General features: G+C 37.0%; 1 protein-coding gene across 1 annotated transcript in view; it reads left to right on the plus strand.

The window, feature by feature from the left end:
* The window catches only part of necab1 (N-terminal EF-hand calcium binding protein 1), a 51,115-nt gene that overhangs the window by 1,177 nt on the left and 31,662 nt on the right, over positions 1-18,276 (plus strand). Inside the window, exons 2-5 of the mRNA XM_036566236.1 lie at positions 2,210-2,234; positions 5,890-5,998; positions 13,824-13,849; positions 14,111-14,208. Coding sequence (XP_036422129.1) covers positions 2,210-2,234; positions 5,890-5,998; positions 13,824-13,849; positions 14,111-14,208 — 258 coding nt within the window. The remainder of the gene's footprint in view (positions 1-2,209; positions 2,235-5,889; positions 5,999-13,823; positions 13,850-14,110; positions 14,209-18,276) is intronic.

Below are 18,276 nucleotides of genomic sequence, written 5' to 3' on the forward strand. Positions count from 1 at the left end.
TACACACATTAATGATTTAATTATGCTGAATTTTTGAAAAATAAATGGAATTAACCCTTTGATCAGAGATTTCTAGAATCCTCTAGAGGACCAGAGGAAGGTGTGCCTCAGGCTTATGTTTACTATTCTTTTGGCTTTTCTTTGTCTTGCTCATAGAAGTGCATGTCTCCAATTCTGTAAAGTAAAAATTACTATTATGCTTCCTGTGGCAAATGTTGTGGAAAAAACACAAACATTAAGGCATTTTGGTTAAAATAAAAGGGTTGGGTTAATAAAAGCATTGGTCTCTAATATAATTACATTTCTAAAGTTTATTTGTTCAGCATGATTTTGGTGAGCAGGTAAAATGTACCAGTGCTTTTTGTGTGGTGTACAGCAGTTGTTCATAGTCCACTGGGCTTTCTATGCGCTTGGTGTCGTGATGAGCCAAAGAATGATTGATGTCACTTAATGAAACCTTGTTTTTTACTTTTGCTCTCACATATTGTGTCACCGTGTGGTGGACATCACCGCCGTAATGGCTAAGATGACACACATCTCCACTGTATTGAAAAAGATGATGTAACTGCTGAGCCTGTTTACTAGATTAATCACTGTTTTGATGAATTGGACTGCATTTAAGAAAAAATTTAGGGCTACAGCTTCTAAGCCTGATATGCTTCCTGTGGCAAATGTTGTGGAAAAAAACACAAACATTAAGGCATTTTGGTTAAAATAAAAGGGTTGGGTTAATAAAAGCATTGGTCTCTAATATAGTGGTGGCATAGATTTGCAGTAGTTCTTCTCTCAGGAGGAGGCTAAATGCAGCGTGGTCTTGGCATACACACCACGGTATAATTTTTAGAGTGTGAATATTCTTGCTGTGAAATAACATCCTACTTAATAGAGTGCTACTGAGCTTGGGGACTGTAGTTTCTCCTGACTCCTGACTGTTCTTAAAAGCTCTCTTTCACTGAGCTCAGGGACTGTTTTACAGTAAGATTAGACCACTATTATTTTATCACAGTATCATGGTATTAGATGATACTTGAGTTTGCATTAATAAAGATGATGATAATGAACCCACGGCAAAAGAATGTTCCACAAACCTGACACATAGTACTGTACAAAAGTCAGAGACCACCATTCATTTCATTTCCACTCAAAAGTACATCTGTTTTCAGCATCAAAAGAGCAGCAAACATATATTTAACAGACAATGACACAAAAATCTCCAAAAACTAACTATAATATGACATTTTCAGTGTTTATGTGTCCACACTTTGACTTTCTTACAGTGTCCATTCTTTTTGGGAGACTTGCTTTTAGTTTTTTTTTTTTATAAATCTGCAGGGATATTTTTCCACACCATCAAAGTTCAGTCTTTGAAGTTGGTTGCATTTTCTCCCTTTATTGATCCAAGTAATCCCAACCACATTCACTGATGGTCAGGTCTGGGCTCTGTGGTGGATGCCCATTGTTCAGCTTCTTTGTTTCATTTGCAGTTTTTCTTCTCGGCTCTTTCCTTCTCTCACTAGCTCCTTGGTAGCTACACATCCTTTCAGACTCATAGCGTGGAGTGTCTTCTCACAGTGGAAGGATAAACAGAAACACCTGTGGATTTTTTCAGACCTGAATCAAGAGTGGAGGTTGATTTTCTCCTCTCTGTCAAAGATGAAAGCTTTACGTTCTGCTTATTTGGGAAGGGTTTTGAGTTTTGGTGGTCTACTAGGCCTTGCACGGTTGTTAGTGAGTCCCATTTTCTCTATAGTTTTAATCATTTTTTTCAGTTTTGGAAGCTTCTGTTTTTTCTCTTGTTTTCCTTTTACTTTCCTCTTCCTTATGCAAGTGGATTTTGAGTGGAAATTAAATAAATGAAGGGTGGCCTCTAGCTTGGACTGATTTGTTCCATTTTCTTGTCTTAAAATTACACCAAAAGCAACCTTATAACAGTTAAACTGTCCTCTCAAAACAATCTGGAGCACCCACATTCATTGCAGTTGAGCTTTAGTTATCAATCAATATCATTAAAACTAAAAATTGTTTGTGATACCACTAGCGGTGTGCCTGTATAGATGATAGAGCACCCAGCACTAAATACCACTGTAAGAGCTCTCTCCAATGATAAAGATTATTTGAACCCTATGGTGCAGAAGTATCTCCTCATAATTAACAGAACAGAGAACTACTACATCCAGCTATATTATCATTATGTTCTCTTCTTTTTCAGATATTGAGAAGAGCTGACAAAAACGGTAAGACCTTTCGTTTTCAGTCTTCATTGAGTCCATGCATGCATAATATATATGTTGCAGGCAATAAGCCCGTGCCAAGGCAGACTTAGTTTCTCTGTGCGACTGTCCCTCTCACGCCAGTGCTGTTGCTCTGTTGTCATGGAAACACTGGACTGTCCGTACCTCTTTTAATGCCGGTCAATATTTTAGCGCTTTTACACAGGAAACTGGGCGCTAAACAAATGTCACTGTGAGTGCATGCTTGGGCCACCTTTGACTGGCATCGTTCTCACAGGAGAGTAGAGAAATTTAGATTTTGTCTTGTTGATCAAATTGTAGAATTATATGCAAGGCACATTCTTCAGCTGATAGTTTTGCTGAGCATGTCAGCACTGATAATTGTATTTTTGTGGGGCAGTTGAGACCAGATCTAAGATGTAGTTAGGTTGTAATATTGTTAGATAGTCCCAAATTCCCATAAAATAAACAGAAAATGACAATTATGTAGGTTGGTGTAACCTTCATGCAGCCTAGTCGAGTTTGGTTCACACCACCCAACACAAAGTCCTTGCACAAGACTCCTAACACTACATATAGCTACATCTGTATCTGAATAAAAAGTCACTTTGGATAAGACTAGAGCATCTTTCAAATGCATGTATGTAAATAAAATAGAATATTGTATGGACTTCATGCAAATATTGTGCACATCTGTGACTAATGAGATACTTAGAATTCATATTGGGAGATTTATAGTGTTATTGAACCTTTCTAACAGTAACCTGGCTATTCATTCTGTGTTCATCCCAGTCAGTACAGAACTTTGTTAATCCTTATTTGTTAATCTGTACATCTGCGTTTCTCAAACACATGTTGTATTTGGTCCACTTAAAACTACACTATGTAAGATATAGGAATTTGGAGACCTCTCTGGTGGAAATGTGTAATTGCATGTAAAATGAGGAGAGATAAGATACTTTATTGTCATTGCAATGAACAATGACATGTACAATATACAATGAAATAGGGCAGCAACCCTAACGGTACATTAAACTAGGAATAAAAGAAGAATATAAGCTAATATGAAATACAAGATATTAAAAGGAAAAGACTATATAATTTCAATTTAATGAATAAAATAATAAAAATTATATAATTTAAAATGATAAAGAAGTAAAATAAAAAAGGGTGAATATAAAAGAATGTAGCAGCTGTGATATTGCACGTGAGGGTATTGAACATTTATGGATGATAGTGATTCTATTTGCAATAAGTGCAGTTTAATAAATACATATAAAAGTGCCAATGAATGTAAACATCTTTTACTACTTAAAACAGTTTGTAATGTCAGTTGTGCTTTAGACCCCTCCACCGAGCAAATGAATCTCACGATTGTGTGGTTGTTGAAAGAGAATTCAAAGAGAACTCAGTCAAAACTTGGTGATCGAATGTCTTCCGAGGATGTATGTGACTTATCTATGACATACTATTATCATATCATCACCAGTATAATGTTGATTTTGCATTTGAGACCTAAACATCGAGCTGGACCTTCTTTTTGAGCCTGTGTGTGAGGCATAAATACATAAAGGCATACAGCGTGCTCTGAAAAACTCTTTGTGAAATCCGAACTGACACCTCTGACTTTTAAATTATTATTTCACACTTCACACGGCGACTCACAGCGGTGAACGCTCACCATATTTAGCAAGTTTTTTTTCTCCATAATGGTACCCCTTTCAGTTTTAACAAAATATCTTACAAAGTGCAGCTTTAAATTATAGACTTCACTGACTTCTTTTACATGACTGCTAAATGACTTGCCATAACACAGTAAAAACTAAATTTCACAGTGGTCTGTGTTCCTCCCCATCACTCCCCTTGCCATTCTTTCACCTTCCTCCAATGCTCCTCCTATGAGTCTCACTTTTTTAAATTCAGAATTAGTGGCTGTGTTGTGTGTAGCCTGTGCTGTCATGCTTATGTTCATGCTATTTTGAGTGCATGCTGGTATGACTCACCTCAGGACTTGCGTATGTCACCATTTGCAGACCAACCTGAGGGCACAGGCGCACAAGCTCACTGCCCCCTCACTTATATTATGGTGGGGCATCTCTGTTTCCACACCTACACAGTGCTCACTCCCAATAACAACTCAAAACCCATCATATAAGATACACATCAGTATTTTCTACACTTGACCCTGTGCCAGTCTGTTCACATCCTGGAGAGCTGAAGTTTAGCGCAATTTGATTTGACTTATCAGTTAATTACAAGGTTTAGTTGGTGTGTTGGAGCAAATCACCAAGCTGGACTCCTGCCCTCCCTAGAATTGGAACTGAAAACACTGCTCCGTGCCATGAATATGATTGCCTAACAGTGCTGGGGTAACATGTACACAGTAAAACGTTATGTAATGTAATTACTTTTCCCTGTAACACAGTGTTGTTACGCATTACAGTTACTGACTTAAGAATTTCCTTACTTGTGTTAATCAAATGTCTCTAACAGAACAATATTACCTACATGTGATGCATTTAAAATATAAATTTCCTTTATATACAGTTGCATGCAAAAGTTTTTCTGTGCCCCTGATCAAACAACGTTATTTCGGAGCCCTGCTGGAGACATCCCACATAAATAAAAATTGTGTATGGCTACAACTTAGTAAGGCATGGGAATGAGATAATTCAGTCATGGTCATAAGTTGTATTGTTTTTATTCATATGGGATGTCACCAGCAGGGCTCCGTACGTTTTGATTTTGAATGTGAAAATATTTTAACATGTCCTCTACAGAGAACACTCTTCTGCACATTTTAATACATACTTGCTGTTGATTTGCTGAATTTAACATAATGGAAAAAATAATAAAACAGGAAATGTAGCCTGTCCAATAGTTAAGGCATGTTTTATATTTTTTGTTTTATTTTTACCAATATGTCCAACTTCAAATAAACAGAAATTGTGCATGAAAATCTGCAGAACAATGCCATTATAGAGTGTGTTCTCTGTAGAGGATGTGTTAACATATTTTCACGAACAAAACATTAATTTGACCAGGGGGGGTGCAAACATTTGTACATGACTGTAGTTTATCCTATGAGCAGCACAGCGAGAACAAGATCTGTAAACTCAACAAACAGTCACCTAATTGTGGCTCCTAATCATGCTAGTATGAAACTGACAGACAGAAAATCCCTGTGCTGAAGAAGACAGAGCCCCACACTCACCAAACAGATGAGATTTTTACAACAACTCTACAAGCTTTACAAGATTTTATTTCAAGGTGGTTGTTCTCGGACTGTTTCTACTGACTAGTTTCTAGGTTTGTGGACAACATCAGCTGTTAATAATTTTAATCAAGCATTACCATCAAGTATAGTGAGAGGCTTTTCCAATGATGTTTACTGTGACTGATTAATTCTTTTGAAACAAAGTACTGAAAAGGGCTACTGGGTTTGCCCCTGCACTTTCTAATATGTACACATGTGTTTGGGTTTTAGTGAGTAACAGAAGTAATGTAAAATAATGAATAATGAGATTAATACCAGGAAGTAATGAGCAAAGTAATCCCATTACATTTTTAAATAAGTAGTTAATTATTTTTCTATAGATGAATTTTTTTTAGTAATTACTCACTGCTGATGCTTTAACACTTTGTTTTGCTTTTACAGATGATGGGAAGTTGTCCTTTGAGGAGTTTAAGGCTTATTTCTCAGATGGAGTTCTGTCAGGAGATGAACTGAAAGAGCTCTTCCATACGATTGATACTCATAATACAGAGTAAGTAAATAAGTTATGTATTCCCTGTTTACGTTTACTGTATCTATGTGTAATTTCAACACCAAAGCAATTACTTATAATGCTCACTAATGCTGCTGTTGCTGAATGCCATCAGCCTCACAGCAATGTTCTGACAACTAATGTAAAGCCTTATCAGAAGAGTAGAAGCTGTTACTGCAGCAACAGGGGAACAAACTCCCTGTTAACGCCTTGATTTCAGAAGAAATGTTGGATGAGCAGGTGGCTTTTTACAATATATACACAGTCATACGCAAAGGTTTGGGCACCCATTTGTCAAATTACATGTTTTGTTAATTTTCTGTGAAAATAAGTTAACATATCCTCTATAGAGAACAGATGTAGACGTATTTTAGTGCACAATTATTGTTTATTTGCTGAATTTGACATATTGGATAAAATGTGCAAAAGTTTTGGCACATTTTATATTTCATGTTTTATTTTTTTTATGTGGCAAACTAGAAATTAAGCATGCAATATGCAGAAAAGTGCCATATTTAAGTTTTTCCCTGTAGAGGTATATGTTCACTTATTTTCACCTAGAAAATCGACAAAATATAATTTGTACAAACTTTTGTATATGACTGTATATATACATTCACTAGTCACTGTATTAAGGACACCTCCTTCTGTCCACACTTGTTGTCCATTTTATCAGCTCCACTTAGCATATAGGTGCACTTTGTAGTTCTACAGTTACAGATTGTAGTCCATCTGTTCATTTGCTTTATTTGTTAGCCTCTTTTTACCCTGCTAATGAAAGGTCAGTGCCCCCACAGGAACACCACAGAGAAGGTATTATTTGGTTGGTGGATCATTCTCAGCACTGCAGGGACACTGACGTGTCCACTCACTGTCCACTCTGTTAGACACTCCTACTTTGGTCCACCTTGTAGATGTAAAGTCAGAGACGATAGCTCATCTGTTGCACAGTTTGTGTTGGTCATCCTCTAGTCCTTAATCAGTGGTCACAGGACGCTGCCCACAGGACGCTGTCGGGTGGATGTTTTTGTTTGGTGGACTATTCTCAGTCCAGCAGTGACACTGAGGTGTTTAAAAACTCCAATAACACTGTTGTTTGTGACACGTCCACTATCATGTCAGTGTTACTGCAGTGCTGAGAATGATCCAAATAATACCTGCTCTGTGGTGGTCCTGTGAGGGTCCTGATCATTGAAGAACAGAGTAAAAGGGGTCTAACACAGTGTATGCTGAGAAACAGATGGACTACAGTCTGTAATTGTAGAACTACAAAATGCACCTGTTTAGCAAGTGGAGCTGGTAAAATGAACAATGAGGGTAGATTAGGCTCATGTTGCAATACTTAAGTTCAGTCTTGAGAGTATCTTGATCTCGTACTGGTCTCAGCTCCGTTTGGACTAGGTCTTATCTTGGTCTTGGGATAAGGTGAACTCTTAAATTGTTGCTGAGACCAGTCGAGGGCAGGGCCTCCATCTGAGGTAACTGGACTTTTTTTTTCACCATGATTAAATATCAACAAAACCTTCAAACAGAATGAAACAGTCTTTTCTCTACATGTTTAAATCAAATCTGTTCACTGCCTGTTGAGAATCTAATTGATCATTCCATGATGGTTTAATTGGGTGCTATTTTTGTTGATGCTCATTGGTTCCAAAATTAAAATGTCCCCTGAGGGCAGATCAGAATATTATTATCACAGTGTTTTCATTTCATAGCGAAAAATGGATGAATGTTGTTTGGTTTATATTCCGTTGACTTAAGGCTGTGATTCTGAATAGGTTTCATAGCAGAGACAGAGAATAATCACCATCATTTACTTCCAAAAGTTACAATGCAAAGTTAAACTGAGACAATAATATAATAATAATAATATTTTTAGGCTATGTATCATTTAATGTTAAATATTAAAAATATTATAAAATATAATGTTATTTATTCATATATCATGAATGTACAATGTACTACAAATGATTTTTAATTTCTTCCCTCTTTTCTTCTTTTCAGTTTTATATTTTGAAAAAATCTTGATCTGGTCTTTGTCTTATTTTGGACTTGACCACTCCTGGCCTTGGTCTTGACTCAGACTCAATGTGTCCAGGTCTCAGTCTCTACTCAGACTTGCCTCTAGTGATCTTGTCTACACTAGATTAAGGTTGCACAATGACATCGGAATCATATTGTTATCGGCAGAAATTGTAAAATGAAAAAGGTTGTCTGATGTTTAGATTTGGCCAATGTTTTAATCCGATATTTGATGTATTTACTGAACTCCAGAAAAGCAAAACGTTTAGGTGACACTGTACTACTGAGCTAAAACGTCAGTATTTTATTCATTTTATTGCATTTGTAACCCTCTACAGATACAAATGCTTGTCACATTTCTCTGTAATTCAAATTCAGTGTCAATTTCTATATATTTTTAAATGTTTATATAGCAGCATCTACAGATATGTATATGAAAATGATCTGATATCACCCACAAGGTAGGTGTGAGTGTATGTAGGTGCCCTGTCATCTATTTTGACTACATTCAGAGGGTTGACTTTTTCTTACCAAAGATTTCCATACCTGCACAATATAGATTGAGCACGAATTCCTCTCTTTGTCCTGGTGCTTTGATGTTTGTTGACAGAGCAGAAGGTGCAAAAAGAATCTCTCTCTATCATGGCCACTGTTTGTGTTGGCTGTACTGAAGCTTACTTGTTTTTAGCTCTTGCCCCCTCAACAGTCCTGTGCCTGATAGCGAATGTCATAAGCACAGGCTCTGTTGTGTGGAACATCTGAGAACTACGAGGAGGCTTTTTCACTACAGACCCAACCTGACACCTGACAGCCATGGTAGACAGAGCCTTATCTATATTCAGGGCTAGTGCGGGGTATATTCACATTGTTGATAACATTAGTTAACCCCGTAAACTTAGATTAGACACTTCAATAACCTTCGATGCAGACCTTTTTTGTTGTAGTGTTTGGTGGTCTTCTGTTTACTTCTATAATGATAATAAGCACAGTTTAATGGATTTGATTGCTCTGTGGTTGACTCACTTAAAGTGAACGCTAGATCTGCCTGCTACATCATATTTTACTGTAATTGCGATATGAGTTTCTGCCATAAATACGTAATTTACTAGCCTGTAAAAATGCTTCAAACATTAGGGTTATTCTCACAACAAACGTGCATCACTATAAAGCACTTTGAAAGGAAAACACTTTATTTATGCCTTTCAAGACCTCAAGGACACAGTACAAAGTAAATGTTGACTGTTTCTCAGCCTTTCAAGGCACAAAAACGTGCTTGCAGTTCTGATACAAGCAGCTGTTAACATTTCATTGCTTTTAATTTTGTGCAATGCTGAATGGTGATTTTGTAATTTTGGCACACTATTTTAATAATAATTTATCACGTCTCATATTGTGATATACAGCAGCTTTATTGAGCATCACATTTTATGTTCATATCATGCAGCCCTGTGTGAAGCACTTACCAGCCTAATTAACAGAAATGTACAAAGTATTTGTACTGGTGTGCAAAAAATACATACATTCATACATACATACATCATTTAAACCGCTTATCCTTCTGGGTTGCGGTGGGGTGCTGGAGCCTATCCCAGTTGTCATTGGGCGGAAGGCAGGATACACCCTGGACAGGTCGCCAGTCCATCGCAGGGTGGTGTGCAAAAAATAAAACACATTATCAATTATCAATAACAACAACAACAACAGTAATAATAATACTATGACACAATATTAATGTAATGCAATAACAATAAACAACCAACCAAATAAATAAATTAATAAAAAAATAAAGATTTACATTAATATTTAAAACACCTATATACTTTTAACTCTGAAAAGATTTTTTTTTCTGCGGAAAATGCTGGACTGTTCCTTTAAACTACTGGATATTAACTGTCAAAGATGTCAATGTGCTCGGAGGAAAACACTAAACACCCACGCCTGCCATGTCACACCTAACTGGCAGGTATATTGCTTAGTAAGCCTATTACTCTCTGTCAGCTTCGGCACTCAGAAAAGCTGTTAATTCAACATCAATCACACTGAAACGGCTTATTTTTACTGGACTTTCAAATATGCCAAAGTATAGTATTGTGCAAAAGTCATAGACCACATTATTTATTTAATTTACCATCAAAATGGGCATAAAGTACCAGTTATTCATTTTTCAGAGGGATTTCTGAGTAGATTAGATATAAAATAATCAAAGGAAAATAAGTGAATAAACAGTTTTAATGATTAAAAGACAGAAAAAATAAGACTCATAACTGTGCAGGACCTGGTAGACCCCCAAAACTGTCCCCATCAGATAAACTGAGTACACTTAAAGGGTCAAGGGTTCAAGGGTTCTTTAGTAAAGAAAAAGGTTCTATATAGAACCATAAGCACTCAAAGAACCCTTTGCATGATTGAAGGGTTCTTTGCATGGTGAATGCGTTCTTCAGATTGATGGAGAATTTGCTGTAGATGGTTCTATACAGAACCTTTTTGAAATGGGTTCTGTATAGCACCAAAAAGTGTTCTACTACTGTTACAATGTCAGGCTTATAGAAGAACCCTTTCTGATCCTCTATGGAAGCCTTTTCAAAAAGCTTCATCTACAGCACATTTTCCATCAATCTGAAGAAACCTTTCACGATTAACTCTTTAATCATGCAAAGGGTTCTTTGAGTGCTCATTTTCTTTACTAAAGAACCCTTGTAGAACCATCATTTTAAGTGTGCACTTAAAGCTTTCATCTTTGACAGAGAGGAGAAAATCAAGCTGCTTCAGATCTGAAAAAATCCACAGGTGTTTCTGTCCATCCTTCCACTGTGAGAAGACAACTCAGCACTATGTTTGAAAAGATGTGTAGCTGTCTGAGAAAAGAAGAACATTTGCTGATTGTTCTCTGACCATCCAGAGTCCAGACCTCAACATCATTGAATGTGTTTGACATTATTTTGATTAAGAAAGGCATAAAATGCAAAACCAGCTTCTAGGACTATTCCTTCTAAAATATTCCTGCAGATTTCTTAGAAAAACTAAAAGCAAGTCTTCTGAAACGAATGAAAGCTTTAATAAAGGTAAAGGGTGGACCCACTAAATATTGAAAAATTTAGTATTATATTTAGTTGTTAAGGCTTCTCTGCAATTGTCTATATACCTATACAGTTTAAAGGTCTTAGGTACATTATTGAAAACCATTTATGTTGGCAGTAAGTGTTTGTGCTTGTAAAAACACTGCAAATAAATAAAAGTACATCAAAAAGTAACTAGATTTTCTTTGTCTGAAGAACAAAGTTTGGTTCCAGATTTCTCCTGGACTTTATTGAATTTAATGAAAGATTGATTAGCCAAACCAGGTATTGTGTGATAGCTGCAAAACACTGGGCTTCCTCGAGGATAGATTTTGACTGGAAATCTAATAAAAGAGGCATGGTTTCTGACTTTTGCACAGTATTGTATGTAATCCAAATAGGGCAACTGTCTGCATAAACCCTAGGACCTTATGAGGCAAAGAAAAAAAGCTAGCACTAGGTTGCAGAGTGGGTGTTTCATGCATTTAAATGACCTCACTTAGACGTTGTGTTTGTTTTCATGTGGTTCGAAAACATTCAGTTCCTTTAATAATGCTAAAGGAAGTCATCTCTGTAAATGAGCACTTGCTGCATGTTCTCTTATCAAATTGCAGATTCTTTCTGATCATAGATCATCATGACTTAAGCATCATGTTTGGTTCTGAACAGCAAGTGCTAAACATTCTCTTATATAAGTGTTTTAGTGTATCCTTGTCAGCAAATGGAGACTGAAGTAATTTAGTTGCAAGTATGTCTATGGAGACTGAGTCAGTGTGTTGCATAAGAAAAAGCCGTGCTCCTCCAGAGTCTGTTCCATGCTCAGCATGACAGTGGCACAGGCTTAATAATGATGTTATGCTTGACTTGATTTAAATTGTTTAAAACCCTCTGCTTTTAAACCCTACAAACTTTCAGTTCTGTTAGTGTTTTATGCTACTGTAATATGATATCCTGCTGTTATTTTTAGTGCTTCGTGACACAGAGTGGCGTTGTTTGCTGTCCGCGTTGCTGGGAGACTTTTTTTTCTTTGATTTAACAGACAAATTGAGTGATATTAGGCTTATTGGCGATTTACCCTAGGTGGCTTCTGAGGTTTTGTGGTTCTATCAATATGTTAATTGAAGGCTGTGCCTCCTGCTAACAGGTCTAGCCAGACCATCAGCTAGCCGTCTGGCCCATCAGATCACTGGGTTTGCCTGACCGCAGAGCTTGTGCTGCCTCTAGGATGGCAGCAAACGCAGACAGTGCTACTAGATCACTGTCACACATCGTAAATCTGACAGTCCGCAATGCTGAAAGCAGAATTATGATGGCTCTAACCCATTCATATCTAGCACAAAACAGCAGATGACAGGATGCATACAGTGATTGAATAATGAGCCATAAAAAATCGCTTGAGGCTACACTGTCTGGACAGGTGACAGGTTAAGTGTACTCACGATTAAGTTTAATTAAATGTGCTGTTTTGAAATCACAGTTAAATTTGCAAGAAGTGCCTGGAGTCTTTATAAGTAAAGTAAGTACATAAAAAACATAATAAAAAATGATAAAGTAATTAAACCATAGATATTTACAAGGATTATGATATGATCTATTTAAACCCAAGGCATTGACTGAGATAGTAATAAGCTAAATGTATACAAAAGCATCATTTATAGGGCACTTTCTTTTGGAAGCTGGCTGTCCCAAACCCTGAGCCCTAAATATACACTTGTGAAAATAATACTTGCATTTCTTTTGTATTTGTTTTTTAAAAGATGCTATGAATTAGACGAAACTGAAAGATTTAGATTCATCATGAGTTTAATTAAAAAAAATTCAAAACCTGCTGTTTCATGTTTTTATGTCACTATTGAGTTTTAGTCCATCGGCAAAGCCTTATTTTAGCCACACCCCTGCATTTTAGAGCAGGAAGTGAGACTGCATCCCTGTCCCTCATGGCCACATGGTGAGCAGTTACATTGTTTTGAAGTAAATATGCCCCATAAATTTGTGTGTACAGCTGTTCAAAGCTGTGTTTGTTAGTCATGTAATGGCCGGTGTTTTTGAGTTTTGTTCAAAATTAGCTAAATTTGTCATTTGCGAAACATTTGGTAAGGTTTTGGAGACGTTATAATTTTTTGTGTAGTGACAAAATGGGGGTGGCACAGCGGATAGCACCCTCGCCTCACAGCAAGAAGGGTGTTCAGTTTCCCGGCCAGGTGACCAGGGTCTCTTCTGTGTGGAGTTTGCATGTTCTCCCTGTGTCTGTGTGGGTTTCCTCCGGGTCCAAAGACATGCAGTCAGGCCGATTGGACAGGCTAAATTCCAAGGTGTGAATGCATATGTCAGTGTGTCTGCCCTGCGATGGACTGGCGAGCTGTCCAGGGTGTATCCTGCCTTCCTCCCCAGTGACCGCTGGTTTTCTAAGCGGTTCAGAAAATGAATGTGTGACAAAATGGACTGTTCACTCATTTATTTTAATAAAATAAACATAATTACAGCATAGGGTCATTCAAAGTGAAAGGATTTTAGTCTAAAGTTAGTTAAAAATCCAAAATGTGTTTTTTTAATCTCTGACTGTGAACCAGTTCTGTGTAATGATCCATATACACATCAGTGCTGAGCCTTTGAACTGTATCCAACATAAAACTATAGTTCTTTTAATTACTTACTGAGCTTATTAATTATTGAAACTCATATGCTGACTCTATGGCGTTTATGAATCTATGGACGACTGAAATAACTGTATGATCTTTTTCTTCCAGCAATGTGGACACAGATGAGCTGTGTGGTAAGAAGAGATTTTTTAAATTTATGATTGAGATAGTGATAAGACATTGTGTCCTTCTTTGCGTAGACAGTGTGCTTCTGTGGTGACTATCAGTCTACTGAAGTGTCCTTTCTGTGCTTTAGCTTGGCAAGTCACAACTGCTCTCAATGGGATACATCTTTAAAGCAGCCAAATATAATGATAAAAACGATAAGTTTAAAATATTAAGTCGAGGAATTTTGTAAATTTTTGTTTATTATGACTCTTATGTGTCATTCTCAGAATACTTCTCTCAACATCTTGGGGAATATGAAAATGTTCTTGCTGCTTTAGAAGACCTGAACGTCTCTATATTAAAGGCTATGGACAAAACCAAAAAGGTGAGTGATTTTCATCATTGTTCTTTGCAATGTTGTGCACATACTGTACAACTTTATGTAGCTACATGCATTGATTACCAGTAAGTTGTGCATGCAAATAGTTCTTTGAGTGTTCATGGTTCTATATAGAACCATTGACTTTACTAAAGAACCCTTGAAGAACCATCTTTTGTAAGAGTATAGATGCAGTGCATGTTCACATAGAGAGCCCTCCTGAAAATAAGGCTTTTATTTGCTGTGGACGCTTGTTAGGACCCATATTTCTCAAAAACGTCAGTGTGTGTCTTGGATTGTCTGAAGTTTGTTTTGTTTCTCCACACATTAATGTTCCCTTCACGCTGGTGGAGGCGTGTCTTCATCATGCCTGTCTATAAAACTTTGCTTTGTTCTGTGTTCGTGTTTGTGTTTTTGGCGTTTGATGTTGATGCGAGGTTTGTGTTTTGTGACAGAGCCTTTATAATTTTACTGTCAGAGTCTCTTGTGAACATAATGTTCCTGTGCTCTAGAACGTGTCTGTGGTTTCATAAACATTGAAGTTGTTTGTGAGTTGCTCAAAGGTTTTTTTTAACCCCTTTTTGAAAAGTGCAACTGTTTGTTTTTGTCTTAGTTTAGACGTTACAAATGATCGATTTTTCTATGCCCAGTTTCTGGGTTAGGGTTTTCCTTGAACTCCTCTTTAGTCTGAGACTGAAAGAAAAAACCTGCAAAGAAAAACACCAAAGCAGACACTAAGGCTGTTCAACTCCAAACAGTTTGGAGTTGTTTCTGATTCCAATTTCAAGTAATGGGAATTGGTTGAGTTGATTTCACATCATAATCTTAATTCCAGAAACCAACACTGTCAGAAATAAAGGTTCTGTGCAGGTACATTTTTCGTTCATCGAGGTACAAACAATGTAAATGTTCCCTCAAAGGTACAACAGTGGTTTTAAAGTCCAGTTATGTACCTCAAATAATTTTTTCCCAGGTAAAAAAGTACATATTGGTGGTACCTTTTCATAATCTAATGTTCTAAAACAGAACAATAAAATAAAAAGCCTGGAGACGCGACGGGGTGTGTGGAGTCAGTACAATTTAGAGAATATAATTTCAACAGATTATGGTACAGTTATGTTCTCTGACTAAAGGTACTGAGATGTATCCTTGAGGATTCCAACCCAGTGACAAGAGGGGTACTGCCCCAGTGACAGTTTCATACCTTTATTTCTGAGAGTGTAGATATGGGCAAATATGAATTATATTTTACATTAGCAAGGCCATTTGAAAGGGTAAAACTAGCTAAACTGACTAACTAACAGGGCCGACCACACTTTCAGAAAAAAAGGTCTGAAACTGTCACTGGGGCAGTACCCCTCTTGTCACCGGGGTGGTACCCTCAAGGGTACATCTCAGTACCTTTAGTCATGAAACATAATTACACCATAATCTGTTGCTTGTATTGTGTGTTGATTGACATTGTATTGACTCCACACACCCCGTCTCGTCTCCAGGGCTTTTTATTTTATTGTTCTGTTTCAAACATTAGGTTATGAAAAGATATTACTTATTTAAGGTACACAACCGGATATGTTGTAACTGGCAATGTTGTTCCATTGTAAGCCAACGAATAACTTTTACTGTGTTTTCTGCTTGGCTAAAGTAAAATACAGTGTTGTGGAAGGATGTATTTTTTCATACAGGCTGTCTAAACAGTGACAGCAGAATATTTGTGTGCATGCAGTTGACGGCAAACTTCAGTGTCACTGTGTGGAATTGATTCCAAAGCTTAGAAATTGAGGAATTGATTTTCATTGTGAAAAAAATTCGGAGGCTTAGCAGATACCAAGGTCTGAGGCTTGGTGATGTTTCAGTCTTGTAATTGTCTTGGCCAGTAATAACTTCTAACATATGACTAGTTCTTCTCTGGTTTATTTGGCCCAGTGCTTCTGTAAAATGGGCTTGACTGAACAGTGATGTCCTGTTATTCCAAAATGATGAACACTGCCCAGTAAAGCCAGAAACATTAACTGGGTAATGACCTATTCCCTCATATTTGGTTAAACCTGTGAGAGCATACACACTTTACTATCTCAATATGAACTGTAAAGGTAAAGTGAGCATAAGGTGTGATGTACATAGATTTTTGTTTGCTTGTCTTTTTTCACCTTGTTGCATCTTGCAGAAAACAGAAACATCAGTATTTTGATAGCTATAGGCACTAATTGCTATTGGATGCCTATTTTGTGTTACGACTAGCAGCAGTTTTTCATATTCTGTCACTATATCCTCTGACTCTTTCATCTAGCATATTACAGCCATTCTCCCAGAATCGCTCCAGCTCCAGTCTATAAAAACCTCACACCTGCTTTTTTACTCCCACACACAGCCATGCTTCATTCATACTGACAGTCTGTTACTGTAAAGGGCCCATATCACATTTTTCTTGAGATCCACTTTTGATATCAGTGTGTTTATGTAGCAAAAACAGCCACAATTCATGTTCACATGACCATTTTCCATTCTATCTTCATCTCATAGAGTTTAAACAGTTTGTTTCTGTGATTGTGTCTGTAAGATTGATATATGTAAATAAGCACTGTTCTGATTGGCTGCTCTGTATTATACCTCTTTTGAAAAGCAGTCTGGACTGAAACACTCCTTATAACTTCAGTGTGAATGGGTGGGGTTAAACTGCTGTAGGCTGAATAGGTGTAAATGTGCTGTTTTTTGTGACATTACAAGAACAAAGGAGTTGAAAACAGACTGTTTTCGCAGTCCAGTTTCCATATGGACTGGGCAATGAATGTTTTTGCAATTTTAACAGGGCTGAAAAATGCATGGCTTTCCATGATATGAGTCCTGTAAGGTGATTTAAAGTAGAAGTATGTGTGCATTTGTACAAGTATTTTGATTGAGTTAATAAACAGATCATTTTGGAAACATGACTACAGTTTTTTAATGACTTACTGATGCAGAAATAACTAGTCTGTGAACCAGTTTTGATAACGGCGTATAGTGCTGTTATTATACAGTGCAGACTGCCTGTGAAGTATGGCTGTAATTGGGCACAGTCTGGAATGTAGTAAAAAAATCCATTCAAAATCTGCTAAATATGGATTTACGATAGTTTGAAGAAGTTCAGTGTTGCGAATGTTAACCGTAATGCATTTTATTGTAGCTTCAAAGACAGTGTCATAATAGACATAATAGCTGTCTGGGAGAACAGTTTATTGCCAACATTAGCATGTCACTCTTCAAAAGATCAGTAAACCTTCTTTCACTCCTAAAAGAATCCTGCTAAAAATACAATCTATAAAGTGATCTTTTGGCTTTGATCTTGTCTTGCTGTTATGTTTATTATTCTCAGCCATGCTGATATATGCATGCTCATTACTCAGACCTGAGAAATAGCTCTTATCTTCCAGAGCTGAGACTGCATGTCCTTGTTATCATGAAAGGCCAGCCTGACCATCATAGAAGAACACGGGTACCAAATGTATTCTTCAAACGTCGCAGAGACACTTAACCGAGGCCAGTTACTGCTTTGCTCAGATAACAAATTGCTGAGACCCTGGTCCTGCAGTGACACCGCAATGCATGTCAGAGGGTTAGTTTCAGGTGTTAAAGGGCAGTAGTGTTTGTGATTTGGCTCTGTTTAAAAAAAAAAACTGATGTCTGATCCATCTTAATCAGCATATGGTAGAGAAATTCTTTGTGTATGGATTAACACAGGAAGACCTTTTTTTAATGTTATACTAAGCAATTCACTTTCCATCAGACCAGACTCTGTAAAATATAGCATTCAAGAGATCACAGTAACAGCATTCTGACCATTGACATAAGTCTATGATACTGACAGCCAGGGCACAAGATGTGAGATCATATCTGAACATTTTTTTTGTATTTTATTTTTCTGTGAGGTCCACTTATGACATTTATGTGTTTTTTATGTACCAAAAATGGTCATAAAAATTAAATTTTACACACCCAACCAACCTGTATCCCTTTAAATTAAACAGGCTATTTTAATTAAGACTAAAATATGTTAATAAGCTGCATTCTGTATTACACCTGATTGGCTGTCCTGTA

The sequence above is a fragment of the Colossoma macropomum genome, unplaced genomic scaffold (genome assembly GCF_904425465.1).
Source record: "Colossoma macropomum unplaced genomic scaffold, Colossoma_macropomum, whole genome shotgun sequence".
Classification (NCBI taxonomy): domain Eukaryota; kingdom Metazoa; phylum Chordata; class Actinopteri; order Characiformes; family Serrasalmidae; genus Colossoma; species Colossoma macropomum.